The 10,944-nt window shown below is 44.9% G+C and overlaps 1 protein-coding gene across 6 annotated transcripts; it reads right to left on the minus strand.

The window, feature by feature from the left end:
• Nucleotides 1-1,582: 1,582 nt before the first annotated feature.
• Nucleotides 1,583-8,874, minus strand: MRPS33 (mitochondrial ribosomal protein S33). 6 transcript variants are annotated; one of them, XM_024200783.3, is made up of 5 exons: nt 8,713-8,767; nt 7,053-7,100; nt 5,762-5,826; nt 4,530-4,785; nt 1,583-2,012 (listed from the first exon to the last, which is right to left on the minus strand). In XM_024200783.3, the coding sequence occupies exons 4-5, from the start codon at nt 4,742-4,744 to the stop codon at nt 1,907-1,909; spliced, it is 321 nt and encodes a 106-aa protein (XP_024056551.1). In that variant the 5' UTR covers nt 4,745-4,785; nt 5,762-5,826; nt 7,053-7,100; nt 8,713-8,767; the 3' UTR covers nt 1,583-1,906. The 6 variants fall into 6 exon arrangements, with proteins under 6 accessions (XP_024056551.1, XP_024056554.1, XP_024056555.1 ...); XM_024200786.3 differs by having other exon boundaries at nt 8,726-8,758; XM_024200787.3 differs by lacking the exon at nt 8,713-8,767 and adding an exon at nt 8,112-8,304.
• Between the last annotated feature and the right edge of the window lie 2,070 nt (nt 8,875-10,944).

Genomic DNA, 10,944 nt, shown 5'->3' on the forward strand with positions numbered 1-10,944 from the left:
TAAAATTAAATTAAAATGCAGAGCCCCCTGGACCAGTGGCCAGGACCCGGCCAGTGTGAGTGCCACTGAAAATCAGCTTGCGTGCCACAGGTTGCCTACCCGTTTTAGACATTTGCCAAAGGTGGCCAGAATTTGTGATGCGTGCTCATTTGTATATTGTAGTATGAATTAGAAAAAATAAATTATGTAATATTAGTTGAGATTTTAAATGCTCAAAAGTCTAGAAACAAAGTTAAAGTCTCCTCTCAAACTGTGTTTCAGCACTCTAAACACAGTGTGTGTGTGTGTGAGAGAGAGAGAGAGAGAGAAAGAAAACCTAGTTGATTACTGTTTGCTAGGGAAGACACCATAAAATAAGGATTAACTAACATAAGAGACATAGAAAATCGCATGTATAGTAATACTAAACACTAGAGCTGCCCAAGGAGTGGATGGTATGCTCCAGAAGCCATATTTTTGAATTTGGATTGTCTATATAAAACCTTAACATGACTGTAAATGCATAGACCCACATACCTATTTCTACTGGGTATCTCCAGTTGGAGTATATCTATCAAGTTACCCCCCTTCTCAAGTGCATATAGTATAGATACACAGGGAAGAGTACACCTCCCTGATGATTTTTACTTCAGCGTGTGTCTGTATGTTCCAGGGTATGCAGAAGGTGTTCATTTCAGTAGGTGCCTCTGGAGTTTGAAAGCTTGCTCTGTACTACAATCTCCCCCGTCATGCACACAAGCCTTTTAACTTGGCTCGCTCCTGCTAATTCACTTGCCATATCCAGGAAGGCAACCAAGGGAGTACTGTTAACAGTACATTGTGCAAGTGGGGAAAAGGAAAGAGCTGGGCCTATACACTTGGAAGAGAAGGCATTAGCACGTAAAGTGGGAAGAGGGCCAGAAAGGTACACCTAAAACACAGGAACAGAGGTGGACGTATCTTCTGTTGCTGCACCCACATAATGGGAAAGAATAGACAGGAAGAAAGACAAAAGAAAGGTAAGGAGACACATAGTTGCTAATATGGATAACGCTGTAGGGAGCCTAGCTATAAAGGTGCCCCTAATATCAATGAACTAGAGTTAATTTCCTTGTGGAATACTACATACATGTCCTTACAGACAAACAAACATCCTTGTCTGATCTCCTTTTGGAGTAATACATATTTAACAATAATTCATTTGGTAGGGACCAGAACTTGAAGCAATTTAGAATCCTCACACCACAACTTCTATCATCTGTAGATCTAATTACACACAGTACAATGAGAGTGCTGTGGCCAGGGTGGGGACCAGGAAGTGCCCTCCAGTGCAGAATGCAAATGAATTGTTTCTAGTATTAAGTAAAAGCAACCACCAAGGTAAAGGGTAGGGCGGGTAAAGCTGCATACATTATAAATTGATGTTCCAGGCTACACAGTAGCAGAAGGCATCATTCTTACTGAGTCTGAACCAAACAGCACTGGGATCAATATAAGCAGGTAAGACATACTTAATGAATGAAAGAAGGTAGAACATGTAGTATTTTGGTGAAAGTGAAAAGTCAAAGAAACAAGGACAGAAAGCAGCAGAGGTGAACACCAAAAATGTAGACTTTTTTTATTGCTGACTCAGGTAGAAAAGGGCTCCCATAGCAACTGAAACCCAAATCAGCATTATCATGGGTGCTGAAACATACTGAATTATTCCTATATATACAGTCACTGGTGAAAAACCTGAGTGCTCAAAGAGGCCTAGTAAAAAGAGAGTTCAATTCAGAGTTTAATATCTGGCAGACTGCTTACACCCAATCCCCACTGCAGCCATGAACTCAGCTGCATGCAAATCCGTCTCTGGCTGGGAAGAAAGGGATAGGGTTGCTTTTGCTCTGACATTTCTAAAGTAGTCTGTTGCAGTTCCAAAGTAGCACTATTTCTTCTTGGTAGCTCTCTTTCCTTCTCCTTTCTTGGGTTTTCCTTTACCACGGAGCTTCTTTAGCCGTCTCATCTCTTCCTTAAAATCTTGATGTTCATCTCTGGATGGAAGAAAGAGAGGGAAGAGGGTTAAATTTAACTTCTTCCAAAAGAACAAGAGTGCAGTGGGTTCTGGCGGCCAATACTTCCCACTCAGAATGGTAGATTCCCACCTTGAAGAATGGAGAGCTGTACACAAAACAAGATGAGAACTAAAGTAAACATTATACAACATGTACATTATCCTAGTGTGTTTTACATCAAGAGGAAAACAAACCAACAACATGATATTTTGCATTACAGCAGCACCTTCCATTCAAGAATCTCGAAGTACTTAACAGAAATTAAGGAATGAAGCCTATCACCAACATGTGAGGTAATGTTATTCCATTTTAAAAGGTGGGGAAAAACCAAGACTTAGAAGTGAAGGGACTTGCTCAATCACACCAAGTCTGTGGCAGAATGAAAAACGGGATCGAAATCTCCTGGCTTGCAGTCTTGTTGTTTATCTAATGCTCTCCAACTCCCACACCCATACCTATTCCCAGGCAAGTCTGATAGTTGTCCAGATGTGTTAGAGAATGAAGCCTATATTGAATCTCATTACATTTAGTGTTAGCAATAATATTGCAAACACTCACAGAATAATTTGAAAGATTTCCTTTGGTACTTATGGAATTAACAAGATTGCCTTTATCAGCAACAAATGATATATATTTCTTACAGTATATTTCTTGATCCATTGTGCTCAAATGGGAAGTAAAATATAAAATCAACAAGAGACAAAAAAAATCAAAATTTCCCCCCTCCAAGCTAGCTCAGAAGTCTCATCTTGTGTTGTAACACCATGCAAAGACTCAAGTTTGGGTCATTAGCTCCTGAGGAGAGAGGCAGGGCGGGCTGCAGTTACACCTGGCATTGCTCTCAATTGATTTCACTGAAGGGTTCTGGAGGAACCTATATCTACCAGTGGGATCTTTATTATTTATTTGTATTATCATAGCGCCTAGGAGCCCTAGTCATGAAGCAGGACCCCCCTGCGCTAGGTGCTGTAAAAAAGCAGTAAAAAAGTGAACAGAGGTGGGGAAGGACAGGATAGGAAATCCTGGAGAACCCTTTAAATAAATTCCACTCCATCTCCCATCCAAATGCAACTTAGCAGTGGAAAGTGTGGGGAAAATGGGTAGTAGCACCTCAAGTTTGTCTAAGGCTGCTGCCCTGCTATTTTTAATACTTCCAGAAAAGTATAAGAATTATTCCCAGGCCCCCTTGGTCTTTAGATCTGTGTCTAACGTCCACTGCCTATCACAACATTTATTTCTGAATAGCACACCTGAGCCACTGCAGGCCTCTCTGAGCATACACAAGAAACAAGACACTTGAGCGAGCACAGTTTATAGTTTGGCGTTTTGTGCCAAGAGGAAGTTATTCTAGGAAGTTTTGTACTAGAAATAGAAATCCTACCTGTTAAAGAAATTCCTATAAATTCCATGCCAGTTGGCCAGAGTAAGGGCTGCATTTAACTGCCTCAAAGAACATCTACAAGTAATCAGTTCAGTGTTTCCTTACTCAAAATTGTAATACTCATTTAGAAGCTTGAATATAAATGTTTCTAGTCAATTTTGTCCTCCTATATTTGGAAAACAATTTCCCTTCATTTTGGATGGTTTGAAGGTGACCTAGTTTTTTAAAACTTAAAGAAAAATCAACCACCACCAAATTTCAAGGGTGGGTACTGAAGTAGCCATAAACACAGGGTAAGAGTATTTTAGCAGTTGGTGTATTAACATGCTATACATCTTTTGCAGCTCCTTGAAAGATCCGGACACCTCATAATTGTTGCCTTAGCTTCTGTTCTGCAGACAGACATCACACCTATCATTCATCAGCTTTGCAAAGCAATGCTTTCTTAATGGATAAGGACCCTGTCCCAAACAGCTAGAACAGGGGTTCTCAAACTTTATTGCACCACGACCCCCTTCTGACAACAAAAATTATTACAAGACCACGGGGGGAGGGGACGACAAAGCCTGAGCCCACCCAAGCCCTGCTGCCTCCAGTAGAGGGGGGCAAAGCCAAAGCCCGAGCCCCACTGCCCCAGGTGGTGGGGCTCAGACTTCAGCCCCAGTCCCGGGTCAAACCTGTGCTTGGGTCTCAGCTTTGGGCCCGGGCCGCAGCAAGTCCAACGTCAACCCTGGCGACCTCATTAAAACAGGGCCGCAATCCACTTTGGGGTCCTGACCCACAGTTTGAGAACCGCTGAGCTAGAAGAAGCATGCCCCATATTGACATGCGATTGCTTAACTACACCCATTGGTCTACGAACTCTTGCCCACAAAAGGTTCGGTGCATCCAAATAGGAAAAACTACATAAACAACCCGTCCACATTTTACTCTATTCTTCCCACACCAAGCACACCAAAAAAAGTGCTTCTTCTATACGGCCTGTCTGTCTTCTGAACTGCACCACTTTAATAGTTCTGCTGCTGCTTTAACACAACCCTAACAGAAGCCACAACTCCTTGTTGCCCAGTCCATCCCCCTCACCCCCCAACCCTCACATTACACACATGGATCACCTGTAAAGGCCAAGGAAGCGGAGGTTCTTCATGAGGGCGACGTAGGTGTTGTGAGGGGGATACCAATCGTAGACTTCCTTCCGTTTGGCAAGGGGCTGCTCGCTGAACAGCTTCACTACTTTCATGGACTTATTGTCTGTTGGCCTGACAACTTCTCCAAATATCCGGGCACTCAGGCGGGCCATCCGCAAGGCATAATTGGAAAGAGCAGACATCTCCGGGCAAAGAATGGATACGCACACATATACACACTTCCCTACAGAAGGAAGAGGAAAAACTGCAACTATTTGAGATGTTCCAGGATCCCAAGCATTTGCCAGTATGATCCTGTCTTCCACCCTCAAATCACACTTGCAATTCACACGAGATGAGGGGCATCATGCTTGAGGCTGCATTTCTCACTGCAACACAGTTGATGCCAATGTCATTTGCATAACCGTAAAACACATTAAGTATCACTTTTAGCATGTCTGAGGTTTGTCATCCCAGCTCTATGTAAAATTAGTCTAATTCCTAATATACAGTTCTCCATGTAGAGACATCACTTAATTTGGTAGTCTCTGCAGAGAAGCCAGGGATTAAATGGCATGAAGACTCAGGCCAAGATCCTCAAAAGGTTTTTAAGCATCTAGCTCCCATTGATGTCAATATAGTTAGGAGATTCATATCTCCATTTTTCTTCCATTCCTCATCTCTTTGGATTTCATGCACATCCTCCACCACGTCGTTGTTTTCTCTCATATCTGTCCTTTTGTTTGAAGCATGTCCCCGCCTCCCTCTTCCAACTATTTTTCCACTTTTGCCTTCTCTTTTCCAAGAAAGCCAACATGTCAACGAACTTCCCTCCAACCAAGGAGACTCCCTCCAGAGTCCCTGACTTCTGCTCCTTCAGACAGCCAAATGGAATCTCTAGAATATAAGATACTCTCAGAGTGATACTCCAAACTTTTAGCCATTACTGCTAGACCACAAGAACAATTCTTTCTCTCCCAACCCTAACGATCCCTTTGATGTTTTTCTTCAGCTCTCTTCACATTTCTCCTTCCCCATTTCTTTCCTCATCTTCCTCTCTATTTAAATTTGTTCTTTCCTACAGAATAGCTCTCAAGCTCCTACTGTCCACTTAATGAAACCTGACAATCCTTGTTAGTTTCACTCTACTTGCTGGGATCAATGGGGAAGCAGCTACACAAGATGAGACAAATGAGAGAGGGAGAGAAGGAAAAGAATACCTTTTATTTGTCTTGCCTTCAGCAGCAGATCGCCTCTCTGATACTCCTGTTTATAGCTGTCAATCCTACGGAAAGAGGAATAGCACATACACAGAAGAGGATTAGATCTGCTTTTCTCTATTATTGTAGTCGCCTCCATTGGGGAAGCATTGTATATGAGGCACAGAGGTACAATCCTCTGTTTGGGATATTCCTGGCAGTGGAGTTTCAAGCAATTTATGTTATATGTCATAGAGGGTTAGTGAACAAGATCATACGGGATTCCCATGACCCTGTAATGACTTCAAACCCCCTGTGCTGCCCATACCATGCCTGTCTGGTGAACAGGTAATGGTTTAAATCTCTAGAGCTGTCAGCCTTCTTTCATGAGCACTAGATCGTCTTTAAAGTTTAAAGTCCGTGTTTTCTTTTAAAAAGCATTTCACAACTGCATCCAGAAACCAACAACAGAATCAAGATGAGCATAAAATATTGGAGATGTATAAAAGCAACAGTGAAGACAATCTGTAGGACAGAGCCAAATAGATTTAACTAAATCAATTGGGAATATTTTGTTTAATAATATCTTGAAGTAAATATTACCCCACATGGGCTTCCACATAGTGGAGGAGCTGGTGCACAATCGCCTCCTTAGATTTGCTCCCACTGGTGCTCAATAGTGCGACGAAACAGGGGGAGGAAGTGAATTCAGCACCCAAATAATAATGAAGTGTTCTCGGTCAAAAGAGAATATGAGAAGAACTACAATGGGAGGGCAAGCAAAGTGTCAGAGGCTTTAAGGCAAAGAAATGTCCTAATGTGAGAAGACAGAAGTTCTGGAACAGCTGCAGTCCAGTATCTCAGTTTATCACAACCATGGGCTACACATGGTAGAGTTAACATAAGCCTCTCCTGTGCTACAGTGGCTCTCTTTCTTCAGCAGCTAGAGAACATCACACAGCCATGCTGAATCACAGCACTGGCCCTTTCTAAATAGATATCCTAAAGTCCTGTATTTGCATAAATGGGATTGATTATTATTTTGCATTGGCCACCACCTTCACAGATACCAATGCACTCTACTGTGCCACAACCAACCCTCTCCAGTCTCCCTTTTCCACTGTGCCAGGAGAGCTGAAACCACTCTTAGCTCCTAGATGATGCAAGACAGCAGAATGGTGATGGGCTTTTAATTTAATAGTCCCTGCAGGGATCTTCTAAATAGCCTAATCCAAGGTTGGAGTCCTTTGGTATTCTTAGATTAGATAGGATTAGCTGAGAGATTAAACGGGTAAAAGTTGAAAACTCTCACCAGTGTCTGGGGAGCTATCCAAGCTGGTCTCCTTGGTGACCTGAGTTTCTGTGAGAAGCAGATGGAAAGTCTGAGCATAGTACGTGAAAGACTACTGATACTGCACGCTGCCCCTGCCTCAAGTGGTTCTGTGCCCTGCCCCGTCCACAGGTGCTGCCCCTGCAACTCCCATTGGCCACAGTTCCCGACCAATGGGAGCTGCGGGGGCAGCATGCAGAGCCCCCTGGCTGCCCCTATGCGTAGGAGCCAGAAGGTGGACATGCCGCTGCTTCCGGGAGCTGCGCAGAGCAGCCCCTGGCCCCACTCCCCAGCGGGAGCTCGAGGGCTGGATTAAATTGGCTGGCGGTCCGGTCCGCGGGCTGTAGTTTGCCCACCCCTGAGCTAGCCACACTAGGGGCTGGCCCACACTTCTGGATGACAGTGATGTTATCAGACTGACTGTTAGCAGTTTAACACTGAACGCTGTTTTCTGATAGGTTGTTTGCCCTGACCTCATCCCACTCCTTCACTGTCCTCCCCATCCCTTTTCCTCTTGAATGCCACTCTTTCCCTCTCCTTTGCTCCTACTAACTCCTCCCGCATATTGCCTCTCCCCCTTCCTCCACTCTGGCCCCCACAGTACAGTCTTTAAAAAGACCTGCAGACCACAGGATTAGTTCTCCCTTATTAATATAATTTGTAACCTGACAGTGTCTTTAGAGATAGGCGACAATGCAAGAGAGGGCCAGAAGCAGAAGAGAGTGATCCCCATCAACAACAGCCACCTGTCTCCTTCCAATAGCTTCTGATAAAATATGAACTAATTCTTAATGTTACATTGCTATCCATTCTAAGGGCCCTACATTATTTTCAAGTGCTTTCCATGAAGAGAAAGGACACTAGCATTCTAAGTAGGAGGCACAGTTTAGATTTTGACAAACAAGAATAAAGGGGTTGGGTTACAATACCAAAGTATAACAAAAATGTTCCCATTAGTTTTATTTTTAAAAAGTGAAGGAATTTTTTTATTTTTATAAAAACAGTGAAACATTTAATCTCATTGCCGCATCCAGAACTCACAAGACCCTGATGGAATCCCTGGCGAGCACCAATTGCAAAAGCCTGCAGTACCCATGGCGGGGATATCGCAACATGTCTCTGTGGCTGGGAACCACTGATACAGTTCAGGGCCAATAAATTCACTCCCTACACTAAGTTATTCGTTATAGTTAGGTACAGCTGCTACCCCTCATAGCACACAGACAAGCTTCTCCCCCATCCCACCCAACTTGCATAGAAGCCCCCTACATAGCAACATGCCTCCTTCCCACATCATAGCACACAGGAAACTCCTCCCCCACTATATACACACAAGCCCCTCCCAACTACCACCCCTCCCCCCACAGGTACCCCTTCCGCAATATATACACGCACGAGCCCCTCCCTCTTACTAGCCTCCCCACAGGAACCCCCAACACACACGAGCCCTTCCCCCTACCACAGGTACCCCTTCCCCCCACCACAGGGAGCCCTCCCCCCCCAACACACGCACGAGCCCTTCCCCCTACCACAGGTACCCCTCCCCCCCAACACACGCAGGAGCGCCCTCTCCCCTTGGCGCACAGTCTCCTGGGCTCCCTGCTTTCCCCCTAACCGGGCCTCACAGACCCCCCGACCTCACCTCTCTGCCCTACCCGTCATGCAGCCGCCACTCCACCGGAAGCGTCCCTCCCGCTGATCTCTCCGGGCTGCAACAGGGAAGCCATAGAGCGACGGTTCCCGGTAACCACCCAACCCAAGAAGACTGTTAGCCGTGCGCATGCGCTCTATGGACGCCGCCAGCTTGAGTCCCTTCTTCCCCGTGTGGGTGACGTCAGGGTACGGTTGTTGCAGCGCCGAGGGTGGGGGCGCGGCGCGCGCGCCTGCAGCTGGGTCACCGTCCGTTCTTGGGCGGGCGGCGGCTGGTTCTTTCCCTCTGACTAGGAGCTTATCCCGGCACGGGGTTGCCTGGGAGAGGGGCGGAGGGCAGGGGCACGCGCCCGGCGAGAGCTCTGCTAGGCAGCCGCTGCCTACTCCCCAGGGCAGGCAGAGGGTGTTCAGTAGCCCCCCAGGAGCTAAGGGGGCGGAGGCAGTGCCCTGTCTGCAGCGCCCTCGAGGCATTCATTTAGAAGGGGGCCCTTCCCCGCGCAGGGAGCTTTGCCCCACGGCATCTGCCTGCCACCCTAAAAGCTAATTCCTGAATGTCAGTAAACGCCACAGATCTTCTGCCACTATTTTAAATAAGTGAATTACCTGCTTGGAACAACCACCTTATTGAAAGGGATAATGAATGAGCAAATGTATGGCACAGAACAATCCGACGCTGGCAAGGCACTGACTAAATGACCTAGCAGGTGCTTTTCCTTTCTAATTTCCCTTTTAGTGTTGGTTGGCCTAAAAATGTGCCTATTGTAAAGGTTCTATTTCCATTTAAGTTTTTATGCAGCATAATCACCATGGTGTCTGATTGCTTAAAATAATCCTGCTTGGTTTCAAGCTAAGGGACATCTAATGTCTTAGGCTAACGTAGGAACTGCTACACTATAAAAGCTGCAGTAACTCATGACTCAGGCAAGATTCAAACCTACTGGGTTCTGATCTATTGTTATTCATTGTGCCACTGGCTCCATCATGAAGCAGTCCTGCTAGAAAGATCTTCCTCTTCGTCTCAATGTTGCCTCTGCCCTGCAAGCATGGACATGCTTAAATTTGTGAACATGAGTGTTCCCATTGTGGGAGTAAATTTAAGCATGTGCATAAGTGCAGAATCAGGGCGTATATTTCTGTTTGCAAATCAATAGTTCCTTCTGTCAACAAAACAACAACCAAATGTTATTTAGTCTTAGACCAGTAGTAAAGTAAAAAATTGTTTTCTCATCAGTTCCTTATCTGTTACTACTATATGTATTTGTATTAGTTATTATGGTAGCATGCAAAGAGCTGCCAGGATTATGGCCCCATTCAGCTAGGAACTGTACAAACATACAGGAAGACAAAGTCACAATAGTTAACAAAGCAGAAATGTAGTTTCCACTTAGTGCCTGTTACATTGCACCTGGAAAGTAAGGTACTTTTTACAATCTGTGAAGCTGTAAATGGTCTGAGAGATTGCCTTTCTCTCTCTAGTGCCCATCAAGAAGTTTAAGATCTGCTAGTTCCTAGACTTTATGGGACTAGTGGAGGGAATCATCTGTAGAGTACTCCTGACTGCAGAACTTGTTCTTCCTGAGGTCTTGCCTATATTAAGTACAGTAGTATTTACAGTAGGTAAAAAGTGCAGTAATGTTAATTGTCTATGGTAGTGCTAAGCACCGTTGTGAAAGCCTCGCAGGTCTGTAGCACACTACTCATTTATATACAAAATTGTTCCCAAAGGTCCACAAGTGATCATGCTCCTGTTTCTATGGTCCTAGTTGGATTCCAAGACCATTAACCATTTGCTAAGGTGAATGGGCTGGAATGGAAGATTCCCACCATCTGGGACCATTGCTAATGATATAGTGCATGGGTGATCACTTGGCTGGTACTTTATTATGAGCGCCTCTAGTCACAGAGAGGGGCTCTTTGCTGTCCAAGGTGGAAGGAGACTTGCGTGGTGGTGGTAAATACAGTAAGCATATCTGTGGCCCTGTTTCCATGGCATTCTTTCCTACATTCCTTATCCACCTCCATTCCAGCCCAGGATGATGAACACAGGAAGATACGGGATGAAGAAACAGAGTGGGTTCACAAGGCTTACACTTCACCCTGTTTCCTGAAGTTGATGGTGTTCAGAGCACAGGGCAGAGCTACTTCTTTTTAATTAGGCTTTTATTTTGATGATTTATGCAATACTAAGTAAGTAAACAGTGATGCACAAAGTAGGCAACATCTA

Source organism: Terrapene carolina, unplaced genomic scaffold (genome assembly GCF_002925995.2).
Source record: "Terrapene carolina triunguis isolate 2854851 unplaced genomic scaffold, T_m_triunguis-2.0 Scaffold247, whole genome shotgun sequence".
In the NCBI taxonomy this organism is placed as follows: domain Eukaryota; kingdom Metazoa; phylum Chordata; order Testudines; family Emydidae; genus Terrapene; species Terrapene triunguis.